Source organism: Diabrotica undecimpunctata, chromosome 3, assembly GCF_040954645.1.
Source record: "Diabrotica undecimpunctata isolate CICGRU chromosome 3, icDiaUnde3, whole genome shotgun sequence".
NCBI classification, from domain to species: domain Eukaryota; kingdom Metazoa; phylum Arthropoda; class Insecta; order Coleoptera; family Chrysomelidae; genus Diabrotica; species Diabrotica undecimpunctata.
The window spans coordinates 16,516,335-16,537,497 of NC_092805.1; the positions used below are offsets into that span (position 1 = coordinate 16,516,335).

The 21,163-nt window shown below is 32.2% G+C and overlaps 1 protein-coding gene across 1 annotated transcript in view; it reads left to right on the forward strand.

The window, feature by feature from the left end:
* The window catches only part of fng (Fringe glycosyltransferase), a 510,279-nt gene that overhangs the window by 10,854 nt on the left and 478,262 nt on the right, over window positions 1-21,163 (forward strand). The window contains exon 2 of the mRNA XM_072525349.1: window positions 18,931-19,173. Within this exon, the coding sequence (XP_072381450.1) occupies window positions 18,931-19,173 (243 nt within the window). The remainder of the gene's footprint in view (window positions 1-18,930; window positions 19,174-21,163) is intronic.

The window sequence follows — 21,163 nt, forward strand, 5'->3', positions numbered from 1 at the left end:
AACAATTATTATAAATCCCAAAAAATCAAAATATGTGTAGGTAAAACATTAAGAATTAGCTTTGAAAAATATTTTTAAGAATGCTCACGATAAACTTATATTTTAATAGGCAAATTATGTTTCTTTTCATAAATTTATTGGACCAGGGAGGATCTGTTTTGAGGTGGTTGTGAGAGGTGGCATTCGGATTTTTGCAGAAAAAGTTGTGTGATAACTTCATTAATACTTAATAATAATTGTCTTATTCTCTCTCTAATAAACAAACAAAAATATTGTAATAAAAATAATAGTTCAGGCACTTGAATGATATGGTTTAAAACAATCCAAGCACAAAGCCACTTTTCAGTTTACGCACTCTATATCACTGCGTTTCTGTAATCCCGTTTTTGAGCACTGCTGGCATGGTCTTTGCGTGGTTTTCTGAGTAAATGACCAAAATTTTGAAAATACTCCATGCTCAATGGCCTCCCAACTTTTTTTCTCGCAGAAAAATCTAATGTGAGATATTACATTTTTTCTACTGTTACTGTGCCTAAGAGATTCTTTATAAGTATGTAAGAATTTACTATGGATGCATCGAAAAGATAATAAAATAACTTCATCCACTATCGACGACTTTACCCAGCTATTGAGTATGTTTGCATTCGTTGGTCAAACCGATCAAAACCGCCCGGATACATATTGTAGTCTACAATGGTTCTTCTACTTACTTATAGTAATATCATTGCAGACAACTCCATCAATTTCACCCATTTTCATTTTTCTGTCATCTACTAAATGTGCTTTTGGAAAATATTTTCGTGTTTGTCTTACTGTTCCACAACCAAAATGACTAGTTCTGATAACTTATTCATAAGAGGAAGTGTGGTAAAAAATTGTCAAAGTACAAGCAGTGTCTCCTTTTTTCCAAAACTTTAATTAAATTCAGTATAGCTCTTTCCTCTACCTAGAGTATGTTCGTTAGTCTGTTCTCAAGGTTCTCGTCCTTGATATACCTCAAAATTGATAATGTAACCTGTTTTAGCACACGCCATTGCCCAAATTTTTATACCCCTTTTTATGGGTTTCATTGGCATGTACTGTTTCAAAGTAGTCCTTCCTTTAAAGGCAACCATACTTTCATCAATTTAAATATTTCTGCTTGGAGAAAAAGATTCGATAAAGGGTTCTTTTAATATTTGAATAAAAGGTCTCACTTTGTACAACTTGTCAAATTCCCGAGTTCCTCTGGCTGGCATTTGTTGGTTATCATTCTAATGGATATATTTTAATATTTTAAGAAATCTCTTTAGAGGGAAAATATTATTAATCCTTTCATTATGAAAATTTGGATCTGCAGACCAGTATTTTTTGATAGAAGGTAAACTATTAAATCCCGTTAGAATTAAAATTCCTAGGAAAGCTTTCAATTCATCAAAGAACATAGAACTATGAAGATAGATTATCCATGGCTCATCTTACGACATTCGAGCAGCGTCGTCTTCGAGGTGATCTAATTATGTCCTTCCGTATTTTAAAACATAACTTTGGGAACCTAAGCACCATATTCACTTTGAATCAAGACGAAAGATTAAGAGGCCATCGATACAAATTGAAAAGGGAACAAACTACTGCAAGGTCCAGGGTGAACTTCTTGCCAAATAGAATCTTTAATATCTGGAACAATTTGGATCAAGACACCATATCGGCAACTAGTGTTAACATCTTTAAAAATAAACTTGATAGTGGTTTATTTTATTTATAGGATTTTTTTTCTTGGACAGCATTATTTATTTATTTATTTATTGTCTCACCATTCAACTTTTGTATGATATACTTAATTGTTTATGTTTACTTAACTTTATAATTGGTATTAGTTTTATAAGGATGTTTTTTATTTTTGATTTTTGGGCATAATAGGAGCTCGCTCCTCTGCCCTTATTTGTAATATAATAATAATAATAATAATAACAGATCCAAATTTTTGTTGGCTTGGACAGCATTAAATGTGACTGTTCTACAGTGTCTTGTAATAAGGTATCATTGAAAAAAACATTAAAGAAACTTACTGGGTCTTTAGAAGACGGTATCACTTTCGAACCCGTGAATTCTGCATAATTACAATTTTTAAATTCAAAATGTATTTTTGGTACTTTAGGCCACCTCTTAAAATCATTGGTAACATCGACAGTTGCTTCATCTTCACTTAATGATGAAGCATTTATATTTTTGTTTTGAAAGGGTGTCCTCTCTGAATCTTCGTGTTCTAAACAGTCGTAAATTGTACAATTTTTACGTTTTCTACGTATATGCTTGTAGTTAGTTAATATGTCTATTTTGGCTGTACCACTTCCAGACGGAGTAGACGGCAGTATTGTAGATGAACTTCTGCTAGAAGATCTTTCTGATCCTTAGGCGATGTCTGAATAGGTTCTAGATGGCAATTCTAGATATATCCTTTTTCAAATTATGTTTTATTTTTAAAAAAATTATTATGAAAAAATAACAAATTATCGACTATATCAGACAATTTTGCTTAAAACTTTGCTTTTGCTCAACATAGAAAAATTGAAAGTACATTATTTTAAAGGTATAATTACAAGCTTTAAAATAAATTTTTAAAAATTAAATTTTAATAATTTTTGCCGAAGTTATATTAGTTTAACGTATAGAAATTAGGTGTAAAAAAAACGAATTTGTTTATAACGATTTTTCGGTGGTCTGAGATCAAAAAATTTAGTATTATGTTAATGAGCACTATACTACAATGAAAAATGAACATTTGGAGCTTTACTGTACTCATTTTGATGCAGTTTTCGCTAAAATACAGGAATTTTAAATTTACCTAGTTGATGCGCTTAACTCTGCGCGTCGCTCGATCGCAACTGTATAATATACTCGCAATTTGTCTTATTAATACATCTACAAAAAAATAGCTTCTGCGTGTCTCGTTAATCTCAAATTGTTCATTAATTGTTTCTAGAATAAAGACATCCATGTTTTAGTTTTTCTTTTATAATATCTATTATTATTTTGTTGTCTATGTTGTATAATATTGGTCTCATTCCGTCATTGTAGTGCTGCTAACTTTTTAGCCTTTTTTATATACATTGAAGCTGCAATATTGTAGCTTCTAAAATTCTTCACATTGTGTTTTATAAAAAATTTCTTGTTCCACCATAATTTTATTTTACATTTGATATCAGTATACTTTGTATTGTTGATCGCACTTTTCTTTAAATATCATCTTTTCCTGTTTTGTTTTATATATTGCATTTTTACACATTGTCTTTGTAGACTCAATCAGCGCTGATTTAAAGTAATGCCGTTGTTCGTTTATAATATTCTTGTCAATCTATAATGATTTTTTCAAATATCTGCCTAAGAATAAACCACAGACTATAAAATAAACCCTTTAATTATATGAAAAATGAAAGTTCAGATGTCACAAATTAAGAATTTAATTACGAAATTTAAGATATTAAAAAAAAAAGATAACAGCACAAAGAAATTGTTTCAAAACAATACATCTTACAATGTTCTACGAAATCGCTAAGTTTCTAACAGACTCTACAATAGAAATTTCTGTTTAGATTTACAAAAGTTTCAAATAATCTTTGAATTACCAAATAATTATTCTAATCAGGTAGACTTTATATAATCGTTTGGGATTGGGAAAACCCAAACTGCCACATTAAACAATTGACCTTTGTTGTCCAGTAGTTGCTTCGTTGAGTAAGATTACACAGTGTGTAAAAACTTGAAATTATGAACAGGTTGGTTCTAAAAAGCCCATGAATAACGTCGTTGCAACATGCTCAACAGATAAGACTACTAAAAGAAAATGACATCCAGAAAAAAGTAAAAACAGAAATTAATAAGAATTTTGCGAAAATAGTTGAATACACTACTAGAGGCATAGAAGAACAATGGAATGAAATAAAGACATTTATTACCACCACAATTTCGCATGAATATCTAAAATCAGAAAGAGAAAAGAAGCAAGAAGGGATGAAAGATATAATATTGCAGATGATGGAAGAGCGAAGAAAATTAAAAGGTAGAAATGACAACGAGTACAAAAAGTTATATAAGACTATACTAAAGGAGATTAAAAGACCAAAAGAAGCATGGCTGACGGAGAAATGTACGGAAATTGAAACACTACAACGCAAACATGATGATTTCCATATATGCACAAAAATTAAAGGAGAAAACAATACAATGCAGGCATAGTTATAGACATTAAAGGCCAGATTTTGACTACCATTGAAGATAAATTACGAAAATGGAAAGAATATATGCAAGAATTATTCGAAACATTCTGAAATTCGTATAATTCGTCGAATAGCCTTTATTTAGTTTATATGATAAACTTGGACAGTGTATAAACAACTTACTTTACTCATACAGTAGACCCATTTGTACCTTTCCTTCCTATTGGATGCCATCTGTGTTGCTTCCTGCCAAGTCTTACCCTTACTCTGCAGTATCTGCGAGATGTCACTGTTCCATTCTTTAATGGGTCTTCCTCTTCTGTTCTTCCCTATTGGTTTGGCGTCCCACACTCTTTTTACTTGTCTATTATTGTCGATCCGGGTTAGATGTCCGAACCATGCCAATTTTTTCTCCTTGATTGAGTCGAGTATCGGTTTGATTTTGAGTCTTTCTCTTATTTCTTCATTCTGATTCTATCAGTTATTTGTACTCCGATCGTTTTTCTGAGGTATTTCATCTCTGCTGCGTGAATTCTGCTCTGGTGTCTTTTGTTTAATATCCAATTTTCTGCTCCATATGTCACTGTAGGTCTATATATTGTTTTGTATATTGTCATCTTGGTCTTTGTTGATATTTCTTTGTTATTAAGGAACCCTCTATTTAGTGCTTGAAATAGTTTTCCTGTGTTTTCCATTCTGTTGTTAAGATCGTCCTCGATGTCTCCTTTGTTGTTGATTGCTGTTCCTAAGTATTTGTATGGATTTGTCTGTATTATTTTTTGTTGGTCTATCATTACTACTATTTGATCTTCCGTCCCTTGCTTCGTTGATATTTTCATTATCTGAGTCTTCTCTTTATTTACGTTTAAGTTGTATTTTCTTGCTTCTAGGTTCCATTTCTCTAAGTTATATTGCAGTTTTTCTGCAGTTTCCGCAATTAATACTATGTCGTCTGCAAATATACACATCTCAGAGTTTATCATTTGCATTCTGTTCCAACCGATAGTATTTCTTGAATATTTTCTTACATTCTTTCACTATCTCATCTATTACATTTATGAAAAGCACTAGGCTGAGACTTCCCGCTTGTCTAACTCCTTGAGTTGTTTCAAATGGTTCTGATTTTTTCTGAATTTTTTTTCTATGAAGTTCTCTAGTTGCTCTGCTTCTATTGTGTTTATTGGTAAGCCTCTCATTATTAGGTTATTTTTCTTCTTTTCTTTCTGACATGCTTCCAAGGTTATTTCTATTGTATCTATTTTTTGTTTCATCGTAGTCATTTCTTTCATTAGATTTTCATTTTCTCTTATTATTTCTTTCATTTGCAATTTGTAGATTTAACATTCTTACTGTATTTGTTGTTTTCATGTATATACTCTTTGTTGCTTCTATCAGTTCTTCACTTACTTGCTTCTTCTTTAGGCTTTCCGATATATCTTTTCTTTTGACTGAGTCGAATGCTTTTTCCATGTCTATAAAGCTCAGATATATTTCTCTATTTTTTTAAGGCTTTTTCTATTACTTGTTGCATGGTGAATATATGGTCTTGTGATTGGTCATTTCTTTTCTGATTTTCCTTTCTATTTTGGTTTCGTATACTTTTGCTACTACACACAGTAGTGATATACCTCTATAGTTCTTACAGTCTCTTGTGTTTCCTTTCTTGTATATAGGTATAATTACTGCATTTGTCCATTCTCTGGGTATTACTTTTCTCTTCCATATTAGGTTATATAATATGTATAACAATTTTTCTTTTGCTTTTACTCCTATATATTTCATCATTTCTGGTGCCACTTCATCGCTTCCTGGTGCTTTTCCAATCTTTATCTTTCTTATTGTTTCTTCCAGTTTTTCTTTTTCTATAGTTTCTGGATTTTCCGTGTTTCTCATGGATACTCTCTAGTTGTGGCTTTCCTTCTCCATTGTATTCGCTTGATTTCCATTCAGTATCAGCTGGAAATGTTCCCTCCATCTGTCCAATATTGTTTTATCGTCGTTAATTGTGGTTCCTTCTTTGTTTCACTTTTGTTTCTTTGTTGCTTCTTAGGTTTTTCAGTGTTCTATAAAATAATTTTACGTTTTCTGTGCTGTTTTCTTCCATTTTTCCCCGAATTTTTCCCAACTTTTCTTTTTCTCTTTCTTAACTATCTCGTTAACTTTTGTTCTTTGTCTCTTATAATTTTCATATTTTTGTTGTGTTTTATCTTCTATGTATTCTTTCCATAATTTATTCTTTTCTTTTATTTCTCTTTTCACTTCAACGTTCGACCAAGATGTTCGCTTCCCTCTGTTGGTATTTCTATAGCTACTTTTTCAATGTTCTTATCTCTAATTTCTTCCCCCAGTTCTCTTTCCTTCCCATTTATACCTCTCACATTCCATGATGCCATTTTCAAAATTGTTTTGTTCTTTTCTGTGTTTAAGTTGTACTTCAATTTGTTTTTCCTTCCGTTTGTGTTATTATCCTTAGATCTGCTCATGTCCCTGTTCTGTGCCTGTTTTGTTTCTCGGCCCGTCATTGTGTTTTCTTCAGTTAGTTTTTTGAACAAGTTGGTTCTGAATTGTATGTTACTTTTTCTATCCGGCTTGTTTTTTTGATTCCATTTCCACTTAATGCCTTCAATAACTATAAAACCATATCCAAATTTTGTCCTTTTCACATTATTTTTTCATCTGCTGCTATCTTTCTAAGATTTCTTTGTATTTCTATCTTTTTTAATGTTAGGTCACATTCTATATATACTCTATGTTGCTTATAGTTCATTAGTTTACCCTTGGCTTTCAGTATTTTCATTTTATCTTCGAATTTTTTACATTCGATAACACACATTGTTTCATTTATCTTTTGTACCCTATTTATTTCTGATTTTACTCCCATTTTTTTTCTATGAAGTTCTCTAGTTGCTCTGCTTCTATTGTGTCTATTGGTAAGCCTCTCATTATTAGGTTATTTTTCTTCTTTTCTTTCTGACATGCTTCCAAGGTTATTTCTATTGTATCTATTTTTTGTTTCATCGTAGTCATTTCTTTCATTAGATTTTCATTTTCTCTTATTATTTCTTTCATTTGCAATTTGTATTCACTATTTTCTTTCCTAATTTCTTTTAGTTCCTGAATCATATTACCCATTGTATTTGTATAAACAAACGGACACTAAATAGAAAAAAAAAAGAATGAAATAACCACATAAGCAGAATGGGGAGACTCGTGTTGTCAAAATAGCACGAGATAAGTCACCAATCGGCAAAATAAGTATCGGATGACCGGGCAAAAGTTGGAGTGACAACCTTCCATAGAGTTATTAATCCACCAATAAACAAACAGAATTGCTTATAAAGAGAAAAAAAGAAGAACAAAAAGAAGAAGAAGACGAATATAATACATTCTACAAATAAATAACCAAATAACATGTCAAATACTTTAAATTTTCATTAAAAACTAATAAGTTACGTCGTCTAAAATATTGCATTGTATATTTCATCTTGTTTCATTTAATTTGAGCGTTATTTTCGCTATTTTGGCCAATATTTTCACCGATACGTCCCATATCTGCATGTATTCTTCAGAATACATACACATTCTGAAAAATTGCATCGAAACGATTCAAGCAACAAAACCCAACGTAAATTTTATAAAAATGTTTATTTATGTTTTAGCATGCAAGTTGTAACAAAACACCCATACCGCATCTTCCGACATTCTCCGAATACTAATGACAAAAAACAAGGAGCTACGTGATTCTTTTTACAAAACTTTTTCCTCTTCCACCGTTCGAGCGACTGCTCGCAAGCCCGCATCTTAGAAAAATCAAATTCCTTACCCTCATACAACTCTTTATCACCACCCCGGAATATCTGTCAGACAACACGACAGCAGGTGGGCGGTTGGAATCAATTTTATCGCTGATTTTAATAAGGAACCCTTTGGGCAATTAACGACGCTTTCAAAGGAATAAATTTATCAAAAGGTTTTTGATAGCGCAGGAATTTTTGTTAAAAAAAGTCTTTTTAAGAAATTTTCCAGGTGGAAATTGTACTTTAGATCTCGTTATAGTTTTTTATTACATCTGTAATAGCATTTTTATATTCTTCTTAGTGACGGAATAATTATGAAATTGTGACAAAAATTAACACTAGTACTTTAAATTTAATTTTAAACTAAGCTGGCAAGTTTCAGATTTTTGTTTGTAGTATTTCTTTTAGTGTGACTATAGTGTATTTTTATGTATGAGAGAGTAATAAAACAATAAATTATGTATGCAAATCCCTAAACTGTTGATACGGGTGACTCAATGAAAAACAGATATTTGTCAACAAGTTTACAGAAGTATATAGGAAAACAATTTTAAATTGAGTATGACCACCAGGTATAAAGGTTGGAGCAGAATAGAATACAATAGTTGTGAGGGTTACTAATCCCTAAATAAGGTTGCCAGTGTCGGAGTGATGGAGGTTAACAGGTACTAATGAATTTGCAAGAAATGTAAGATCTTTATTTTATTGGTTATATATAACCAATAAAAGTTTAATAAGTACCTACCTATTTGCAAAATAAAGTTTAATTCTTTAGATAAAATAAAACGTTTTATTTTATCTGAAATGAGTGCATTCCACGAAGTAAGGGTTTCAACAATCAAACATTTAATTCTTTAATTCCAGGAATCTACGACAGTAATTGACTAGATAATTACCTTCTAAACTTATTCCACAGAAAATGTGATAGTGGGTTTTTCCATTTTGTAGGAAGGTCCAAGTGGCGTATTCAAAATTCTTAACAGTTCACTAAAAGTAGGTACTTCAGTTGCAAGGTGCAGTTTATTGTGTATACTAGTGTTATGGAAAATTTGGAAGTGCCGTGTAAACGCCGAAAAATTGGTCCTCTAACAGTTAATGAAAAAACATTAATATTTAATTGTTTTAAATCATTTACAGACAAACGTTTATGTGAAAGTGTTGATGAGACCGTTGAGTTAGTTAGCAGTACACTTGGTGTTGGGAAATCTACGATTTACAGAGTTATTAAAGAAGAGAAATGTGGTAGTTTTCAAATGCCACGTAATGCTCCAGGGAAACCAAAATTTCAAATAGAATATCATTTTAAAGAAGGACTTCGACGGAAAGTGCATGAATTCTTCTTTAGACAAGAATTTCCAACATTGGATAAAGTTCTTGTCTCAGTTCGAGATGATAAGGATTACCCAGAAATGAGTCGAAGTACGTTATGGAAACTTTTAAAAGAAATAGGCTTCCGCTGGAAAAAGAATCCCAGAAAGTCTATTTTATTAGAAAGAAGCGATATTGTCATATGGAGAAGACATTTTCTAAGAACCATAAAGGAAATGAGAAACCAAAAAAGAAAAATATTTTATCTTGATGAAACATGGATCAACGAGGGTCATACACCAAATAAATTTTGGCAGGATGAAACTGTTACAAGTCAAAGGCACGCTTTTGTAAATAACTTATCTACTGGTTTAAACCCACCATCAGGAAAGGGACGCAGACTGATAATAGTACACATTGGCAGTTCAGACGGTTTTGTTGAAGGTGGTTTATTAACTTTTGAATCAACTCGTACCGGTGACTACCATGAAGACATGAACGCTGATGTCTTTCAAGAATGGTTCGAACAAATGATAGGTCTTCTTCCTAAGAACTGTGTAAGAGTAATGGATAATGCAAGTTATCACTCCAGACTTATAGAAGGACTGCCCACAACCAAGTGGTTAAAAAAAGACTTGCAGAATTGGCTGAGTTCAAAAAATATTACGTACCATCCCGGATCTATAAGAAAGGAACTTTATTCGTTGTGTGCCCTTCATAAAGAAAAATTTAAAAAATACGAAATTGATGAAATTGCCAAAAATCGTGGAATGACAGTACTTAGATCCCCACCATATCATTGTGAATTAAACCCGATTGAACTGGTATGGGCACAGATAAAGAGTGAAGTTTCAAGAAAAAATACCACTTTTAAAATTCATGATGTTAAACAGTTGTTTTTGGAGGCCGTAAATAATGTAAAACCTGAAAACTGGGAAAAGGCAGTAAATCACACTATTAAAGAAGAGGAAAAAATGTGGAAGCTGGACAATATTACTGATAAAATGATCGAGCCAGTTATTATAAATCTTGGTTCTGAAAGTTCATCTTCTGAATCTGATTTGGATTTGTAACAAGTAGCTGTAAGTTTTATATTAATATTTTTATTCATCTGTTTAACATACCTTAGACGGTTTTAAAAACTCTTTTTCCCTTTTGTAATTTTTAAAAATTAAAAAAAAATGTGAATTTTTTAAAACCCTTTTTAATGTAGGCCAGTCAGTTCTAATATAGTGTGTGATAAAAGAGGTCACTTTTGTTTACATACACATAACACTTTATAACACTGAAATAATTCATTTATTTTTTACAATTATTCAAAGTAATTTTTCAATTAATCTTGAGCACGCCCATGGAGTGGTCGGAGCTACCAGTTAAAATTATGCTAATTACTCTCTCGTTCATAAAAATAAACTATAAAAGGGTTAAAATTGATTTCGAGCGCGTAACTGACACACAAATTCGCCGGCTGCATCAAATGTTGTTTCTAAGAGAACAGTTAACTCTATATTGAAAGTGCTAATAAACATTTTAGTTCAAAATTATCTCTACTAAATTTTTTATTTTAAACATATTTTTTCTACGGCGTGCAAATTTATATATCAATTTAATACCATTTAATATGCAATAAACAAGAAACTAACTGTCTCATAATCATAGACAAACATTTTCGTGTATGAATTGATTAGTTTTGTTAAAAATAACTCAACTTTGAACATTATTTTTCCCAATTGTCTACAGAGCTAATTTATCAGCTACATATTGACATAATCGAATAACTAAATACACCTAAAGATTCCGATATGGATTTAATGATATTTATCCAACAATATATTTTGTTGCGTGACCCACGTTTAAGAAAAAAAATTAATAGATATCGTTTAAAATATAATAAATAGGTAGCCAAAAATAATAAATTTCAAATAAGATGAGTCCCAAGCATGCGAGAACTCAAAAAGTGGCCGCTTAAGATGCCATTTCGAGATTCTTTTACTTAAAGAACGGGTACAGGTAAGAAGGATACGAACTACCGTGTTAGATTTGGGTATTTAGTAGTACGATAGTGTGAGATTGATTAGGTCCGTGGAATATTTTACATTCTCGTCATGGCTTTTTCACATATAAATCTATTTTGGACCACTTAAAATTTTATTTCTGAAGAGTTCTCATAGTGAATTGAGATAGCAAGTTGCCACGTACATTTTCGTTTTGGTTTATTGTATATTAATCAGTGGATATTTGAGATAACTAAGAAAATATATTTTTTTGTTTACTGTTGTTCTATGTTTGTAGGTGCAATTGCTACATGTACAACGCACAGTCACAGACATAATTCTCTCTCAATAATTTCCAATGCTCCTGATCTTGTGCCGTGTAAATTTAGATTATTATAACATTCTTAATATCTGCTCCGCCTATTGGAGGTCTATCCCTACTCCATTATTTTTAAAACCTAGGACTTCATTCAACTATGCCTTTAATCTATTTGGCGTCACTCATTTTCGCTACGTTTCCGACCCAGTTCCATTTGTGCTATTATTTCTTCACCCCGGTGATCCCTGTCCTTCTTCTTCTTGTTCTCGCTAGCACTACAAGCTGAGATAAATCTTCGCTGATCTAATTTGCAACGGTCCATCTCATTAGTTCCTCATGATAATAGAGGTATCTTCACATCTTAATAGATTCAAGACATTGAACAAACGTAATAAACTGCAGAAGTTATATAGGAGGAAACATAAACTCAGATCAAACACGAGTAAAGAAACTAGAATGGACAGAAAAAATGGAATGTGCAAAAGTTGAGAGATGCGACAATTGTAGAACGGTACTTGGAAAACATCACCAACAGGCTATGGAATCAAAATGTAAATGAAGAAGGCCAGACAGATATAGACTCCTGCTGGACCATTATAAAATAAGATATGGAAGCAGCAGCGAAAGATGAAATAAGAACAGAAATTTCGCCCGTAAAAATCATTGGTTTGACGATTAATGCAAGAATGCAACAAAGGAAAAAAAATGAAACCTACAGAAAGATGCTTACCCGACGAACTGTAACAACTGTTGAGAATTACCAGAGAAAAAAAAAACGAAAAGAAAAGAGGATACACAAAATAAAGAAACAAAACTGCTTAAATAAGGAACTTAAATACATGGAAAACCTCAACAGAGATAAAGAATTCAGAGCAATACATAAGAAAGTTAACATCAACAGAAAATAATTCAAGGCAACCACAAGACAATGCAGAAGTCAGAATGACAACCTATTAACAACAAGGAAAGATGTATTGAATAGATGGGTGGAATACTTTAACCAGGCACTTAATATAGAGGAAGAAAAAGAAAACCTGGAAGATGAAAGAGATGAGGTAAAGGGAACAGACTTGAAGGAAGAGGAACCACCAACGATTCTTGAAGTTAAAGATACAGTTAAAAAAACTAGCTAGAAACCAATCACCCGGAATAAATAATCTCCCAGCTGAACCATATAAAGAAGGTGACCACGATACCATAATAGCATTATAGCAGCTTATAAAAGAAATATAGACACAGAAATCCCTCCCCAATGATTGGAATATTGGAATACTTTGCACTATACACAAAAAGGAGATATCTTTGAATGATCTTACCACAGAGGAATTACGCTTCTAAATGCAGCGTATAAAATATTTTCCACAGTACTATATCACCGTATGGCACCATATGCAGAACGGATAGTAGGAAGGTTTCAAAGGTGGTAAATCGACAATTCATCAGATTGCAACCCTGAGAAAAATGCTAGAAAAAACACTCGAATATGGCATAGATACCTACTCATCGCATATTTATGGACTCTGTGAATATAAGGGAAATGTCCATAGCAATAAAAGAGCTAGGAATACCAAATCAGTTGGTAAATTTAACAAAACTAACTTGAAAAAGTTGAATGTAGAGTACGAATTCAGGGGGAGCCTTTTAAAACAAATACCGGACTGCGCCAGGGAGACCCTCTCTCCTGTATACTGTTCAAGCTGGCTCTGGAAAAAGTAATACGTATCTCACAAATCACAACCATTGGTTCAGTATATAATAAATCAGTGCAAATCCTTGTCTATGCTGATGATATCAATATTGTTGGGAGAACGGAAAACGCTGTACCAGAGGCGTATGTGGAATTAAAAGTATCAGCTACAAAAAGGAGTTTAATAATAAACACCAACAAAACGAAGTATATGAAAATAATCACGCAACTACAAATCCTACGACCACTTGTTATAGAAAACGACGTCATTGAAGCACTGAATGAATTTGTATACCTGGGAGCACTGAAAATAATACTATCTCAGAGATAAACCGCAGAATTTGCACGGTCAACAGATGATGCTATTTTGGACACAATCTCCGCCTTAAATCTACAATTATATCGAGAAATACAAAAATAAGACTGTTCAAAACAATAATATGCCCAGTCCTAACATATGGGTCAGAGACCTGTACTCTAACAAAAAGTAATGAAAACATGTTAGGATGTTTCGAAAAAAAAGTACTAAGGCGAATCTATACAGCAGTGAATGACAATGGAGTGTGGAGAAGACGATACAACTTCGAAATTTATAGAATATACCAGGAAGATAGGACGTCTGAGGTGGATAGGGCATGTAATGCGGATGGAACAAAATAACCCAGCTAGAAAAACGCTCCTTGATAGATCTATTGGTCAGAGAAGAAAAAGAAGACCCAGAACAAGGTTCCTTGATAACATCGATGAAGACATGAGAAATATGGGAATACGTGTTTGGCGGAGGAAGGCGATGGATGGGGAGAAATTCTTGAGGAGGCTAGGGCCCACGCAGAGTTGTAAAGCCAGAATGATAATGATGGTGATGATGATCATTCGTTCCTCTGCTTGTTCTATATTTATAGCGTCTAAATCTGTTGCAATATTATTTCTCCACCCCATCCTTGATCTCCCTACCGGTCGTTTTTCTTTCGGGTTCTCTTCCCAGACCAGCTTTACGACACGCTGATCTTGTCGCTTGAGATGGACAGGCTATCTTAATCCGTCTACCTTTATTATTTTTACTACATCTGGCTAGTTATATAATTCTTTAACCAAAAAAACGGTGTAAAAGTTTACGATTTATAACGCTTTTTTGATGTTTTTTGTACATTTGCAACTATTTTTAAAAGCTTTTGCATCACCTTATAACACTTTTACATCTTTTATCGCCACTTTAATGATTTTTTGTTACATTATTGCGTATTTATAATTCTCTGGCGGTACGACATAATAAGTTACGACGTTGTAACTTAATCAGAATGGAACAAAAGAATTTTACGATGTATACTGGGTTTTTTTAAGTCCTACTTGTCAAACATTAACAAATGGTGCAAAAAATACCCATATCCTTTATAATTATACCCTTAACTTCATAGCACGGGCTTGTTTGTCTCTTACCTGCATCATTGTTACTCCTATCTGATAAAATTTTAAGGAAAAAAAATAAATTAGTAGGGGCTGCAGGTAACAAACAAAGCAACAACGGAAGACTGGCACCTTGAAGACTGTCAATATAATTTTTAACGATGATTATCGTTTTTGTTTTCCAGGTGTTCAAGTATTGTTTTCAGTTACAATACAAATAAGGAAATAAAGAAGAGAATTTGATGCAAGTAAAAAATCACTGCCTTAAAATTTCAAGCATAGTTTAAAAAAAAACATCATATTATACGGTTGGAACAAATTAAATCCCGATGCACGTCATTATCTACGTTAAAGATCTAAGTTGACATTGTTGCCAAACTACAAAAAAAATCAGTTAATTTATTTTAAATCAAATACATCACATAATTATTGCAGAAGTGGATTATACAACAAAAAATTAATATTCAATGTAAATAAATAGAACAATTAAAAGTAGAAAACAAAAATTAAGTAATAATCTTACGTTTGAAACAATTTGAACTTTTTGATTACGTATTTGCTTTCAAATTTTTTTTTACAAGTCGATTTTCAAATGTTAATCAATCTTTTTTTTCAGCTTTATTTAAGTAAGTTTCAATTTTCTGATCGATATATTACAATTGTGCATATGATGGTTTTATATAATTTTTACACAATATAATAAAGTGTGAGGTTTAAAAGTTACAGTACATTCAACCAACTTACACCTCTAAACGATTAACGGAATTCGCAGAAAACTGTAGTGAAAGGTACGGTAAACTGCACTGGTGTTCTCCATAATGTTTAACACTTTGCTAAATTTTAGGTATAAAATAATTATATGTGTCATTAACCCGTTGTTTATAGTTTTGAATATTTTATTACACTTTTTTTTTAAATAAATAGTATTCTTGCATAATTTTATGTAACGTAAATTTCTTTCACCTACTTATTTAATAATTTTTTTTAAACAAATACTACCGTGCTAAGGATAATTTTTATTCAAAGTAGATATACTTCTTCTTCTTCTTCCTACTTTATAAATAGGCAAAATGCCTGTTTTACTTCGGTTTTTAGCCTCAATTGACGTTGTCTGACCATCTTTTCCTCGGTCGTCCCAATGATCTTCTTCCATTTGGCGATTTGTCTCTTGCTATTCGTACTATTCTATTTTCTGTCATTCTTTCGATGTGTTGATTCCATTCCACTTTTCTTCTTTTGATCCACGCGTTTATTTCCTCTATACCACATCTCGCTCGTATTTCCTCACTTCTTACTCTGTCTCTTAGAGTTTGGTTTGTTATTTTTCGCAAGACTTTCATTTCTGTTGTTTCCAGTAGTCTTTGTGTTTTCGCCGTATCTGCTCTTGTTTCCGCTGTGTACGTCATTTTCGGTCTTATTGTTGATTTATATACAACAACAACAACAACAACAACAACAACAACAACAAAGTAGATATACAAAGTACTAAAATATCACTTTTAGTTTTTGTTAAAAAATACTTCCGAGTAAAGTAGAATATTTTGTCAATTTAAATAGGGGTGGTTAGATTGACCATATGTCTGTTAGAGTGTACCGTTTTTGAGACGTCTGCGATTACGGGTTAAAGTTAGGGTTTTGGTAAATATATTTTACTTTTTATTTTCAAATGAAAATACTTGTACTAAAAATATTTGTGGGAACCATTTTAATTTGTTTACGTACGGTTTCCAACTATTTCTAAACTTTTTATCAAACATAATTAAATTACAATCAGCATTTCTAATCATCATTAGGCTAATTTGCTTAATGTGTTAGGATCTTTGTAAGCGGTTATATTATATTTTACCTCTCAAGCACAACAGTTAGAAAGTTTCTGTTATATTGATCTATACTCAGTATATTGTAATTCAAACGTGTAGTTTCAAGTGACCATCATGCCTACACGTAAGTTGGATGTTGATGAATTAATTGCAAATGTGCATAAATACTTTACCATGGAAAGAGACAATGGTGGACCTTTACAGTCATTATTGTGTATAAATCAACGCGTTTCTGACGCACTCGAGTTAATTGAAAGTAAACTAAAAACTGTAATAAAGACTGTCAGAGATTCTCAGGAAGATCTTACTGTGACTGAATATCACGAAGAAAATAAAACAACTCGTAAACATTCTAGGAGCATTGACTTACCTGATGGAGAAAAATGTGAAATTCGCAATATTTTGTATCGAATGCATAAAAACAATCAACATGTCAGTTTAAATACTTTACTGGCCCAAAATAAGAGAAAGACAAGTATCTCTAGATTTAAATTCAAAAAGGAAAATAATAGGTTACTTTTATGTGAAAGGAGTAGTGTGGTTCACAAAAGAATTATATTTTTGAGAGAATATACTAGACATGAAAATGCAACATTCGTATGCTTAGATGAGACATGGATATTTGCAAAGGGTAGAATTAAAAGAATTTGACAAGAGGACAGCATAAAATCAATAAAACACACAGATAGCGAAGGCAAAAGACACATCATTCTTCATGCAGGGGGGAAAGAAGGCTTTATAGAAAACGCAGATTAGATTTTTCCGTCAAAATAAAAATCTGAGGACAAATGACTTGAGGAGAAACTGTTACCTAGTCTGAGTGAACCATCTGAGTTATAGTTTTAGATAATGCACCTTACCATTCGGAGATTTTGAAGAAACAATCAAAAAAGACGTGGAACGTACCGAGCATAAAAAATTGGTTAGTTAAAAATAATGTCAGTTTTCCTGAATACGCCTTCAAATCAGAGTTACTGGAAATTTCGAAACGTAATGAAAAACCAACAGTTTATATAGTTGACCAAATTGTATTAAGTTATGGACATCAAGTATTACGGTTACCGCCGTATCACTGCCAGTTTAATCCCATCGAACACATCTGAGGTATATGTAAAACGTATTATGATAATCACGTTGGATGCAGTGGATAGAGTGACGATGCAGTTAGGGAAATGTGCCAAGAAGCTCTTAAAACTGCAACTACAGAAATATGGGCCAAAACTGTAAATAATTGTGAAAAATTAATAGAAGAGAATAACACTGGTTATCTCTGCCCATCCGAATTTCCTTTCCATCAAGGCAATATTTCGATTTAGCACCAGATTAGTCATTATTTGCACCTTGTTTATATTATTCTTTAGTTCGACCTCCAAGAAAGTGTGATATAATTTTTCAAACATTATTATTGCATAAATAATACTTGACCAGCTATAAGGACCATGGCATCTGCAAATCTCAAATGACTGAGCTTCTCTCCATTTATGTTGATACCATGCTCGTTCAGATGTGCATTCTTACAAGTATGTTCTGAAATCGTCGTGAATAACTTTGGAGAGACTGTGTTTCCTTGCCGTACTCCTCACTGTATACAGAATTTATTTGTTTCTTTGGTAGATACAGTAGACTCCCCCTTAACAGGTCCCGCATTAACCGGCCGTTGTATTAATCGGCTACTCCCCCTTCTTATTGTTTTGCGTACGAGACGATCATCAAGCGCCGCTTTGAGCGCCATTTGATTTGGAATGTCATTCACTGTATGTTGGAGAATTGTAAAAGTGCAGTTTTCCTGTATTTTACAACCTAAAATCTTTATAGAGTTGTTCATCTGTTTTGTTTTATTTTATTTTAACAATTTGATATAATAAATTGTTCTTATTTCAAGTTGAGTTATTTATTTCTTTTACTAACTACAATTTCCTTGATTGAGTATTAAATTTAAATAATTTGAGAGTTCTATTAAGGCGAGAACGAAAAATCAGGCTGCATAAGCCTTACGTAAGTGTGTGGATTATTTCTACCTAACATTTTTGTTATTTATATAAAGAGTGTGTTGGCAACATTTTATTCAAAATTATAACTTTAATTAATTTTATATTTTTGGTTTTAATAACGTAATTTGTTGTTAAAGATCTAAGATTTCTTAATTTTTCTATTTACAAGTTGCGCCCTCTTCCGTTCCCCTTTCCTAAACCTTTTCTTTTTATCTGTGGTAATTTGTTTTGTTTAACTAAATACCAATTTCAAAAGCTAGTTTCAAACCCAACCAACAAGTTGCCTGTGGCATTATATCAATTAGTGACCTTTCTAGCTAAATCAGAATAAAAAAGGTTACAGTATTCTGGTATATAGTAACTTTGTTTTATTGCTATATTAAAAACTTTGATTATGATTTCTTCTTATTGCAGATATCGACCAACGACCAACCCGAATCAAAACCGTTTTACCTCGACCGGAATCTCGCGGAAGACCGATCTCAAACCGAGTACGAACCCCCTCAAGATTACGTCGGCGAAATTGTAACCGCCACTGCCAAGCCGCCGTCCACGACATTGGACGACGTTTTTATTAGCGTAAAAACTACGAAAACCTACCATAATAAGAGGTTACCCATCATATTGAAGACCTGGTTTCAGCTGGCCAGAAAACAGGTAATTTTTGAATTAGTCATAATTTTGCCATAAAGTTGTCCCTTTGGGAGAATATAATTTTATAAAATAACTGTTTTTATGTGCTTTGGTTTAATTATTTTTTATTGTTAATATATAGAACTGTCCTTGTTTAACATGTTTATTTTGGGATTTTTAATTTTTAGAATATTAGATTAGTATTTTATATTCACTAATAGAAAAATCCACCGAAAGCAGATTCTAGATATCCGAACTTTAAACTCAGCAGACGCAGGGAGTGAACACAAACTAGTACTAGCAAAAATAAGAATGAAAATAACACCAAAACATTATCTACAGGAAATCACCGAGGAAAAATTCAACGTAGAATCACTGTGGAACGACCCTACAAGAGAAATGTACCAAAGGAGGCTAGCACAGACGATACAGCTGAAACAAACAGACGACATCGAAGATATAAACGCGAGCTGGGAGAAAATGAAAAACAACATTGAAGAAGCAGCAATAGAAGCTCTAGGAAAACGCAAAGTCATACTGAACAAAAGAAACAACAACAAAACACCACGGTTCAGAAAAGAAATAAACGAGAAATGTAAAGAGAAATGAGAGGCCTACACGAAGTACAAAATATCAAAGACACACCAGTATCCCGAGACACCTATAGAAGAACATGAAATGACACAAAGCAGTTGGTAAGAAGAACAAAAAATCAACAGTTTACAAAAAGGATGGAAAGTGACTTCCACGGTACACAAAAACAAATATGGAGAGTCATAAAAAACCAACGGAAAGAAATGGCAGAATTAAAGGAATACAATAACATTTACCAATGTTACTTACTGACCAATTTCTTATAAATAAAAAAGTTTGTTTAGTTTGTTAGAAAGAAATATATCTACATATCCAAATTTCCAATGAAAAAGCTTTATACGTGACTAATCTATTAGTTGTCTCCCATGAGCTATTAAGATTATTGCATATTTCAATTAATTATGACCAATTTATGTAAACCACACGCATTTTAATGCTTCTGTTATTAGAAACTAAAAATAGAAGACCGTCTATTACTTAATAGGATCAGTGAGTTCAGGACGGTTTTAAACTGTAGCTGTAACAAAGATAAATTATTAAAAATTCGGATAATTGCTTAAACAAGATAAATATAGCAAAAATTATTCATCGCAACAGAACAATACTAAATTGGTAATTGTATGGAAAAAAAAATTAAACAGTATAAAACTGATCAATATAAAGTTGACATTTTTATATTTTCCAATTTATTTTGATTACTTTATTATTAAGATAGTAATATTGTATTGTTAGAGAGTAGAAATTGCAGAGATTTCTGTTGAAAGACTTGAATAACATGGTGATCTAACCAAAGTGGTGCTAATTCTTTTGCAATTAATGTTTCCATTATTTTTACTAATGTTACTCGTCAATAATTAGCTGAAAGAAGCACAGTAGTCTTTAAAGAAACTAATGCCTCTTTAATCAATTCAAGGAAGATATTTTTTGGTAATAAACTGACGATTATTCTATATGAAGGAGACAAGTCTGAAAGAGTCACGTCCATATCAACTGTTAAGACTTTGGAAAATGTGTCAAAAACTCACAAAACTTAATTTTTTAAACATAACATAAATAATCGATTAACTTAAAAATCAAAGAAGGAAAACCAAATAAATCCTTCACATGCTATGACCCTGATTTTGAAAGAAAAGATAATAAACTGCATAGATTGAAGTAGAATCATAGATAGCAATGAGTGACCTCAATTAGTGACCTCATTCATGATCTTGAGTTATCACAGGACAAGGCAGAACTTATGTGGTCCCGACAACAGCAATAGAATCTTCTCCGACAAGACATCAGATTATTGCATATTAAAATCTAGAGCTAATAATTTCCTTATTATATTCTTTTTTCTCGTTCCAAAATTAATAAGATTTGATTTATGAAGTAAAGAAAATGTTTAAAATATTTTTTATATATAAGATCCGAATATCCG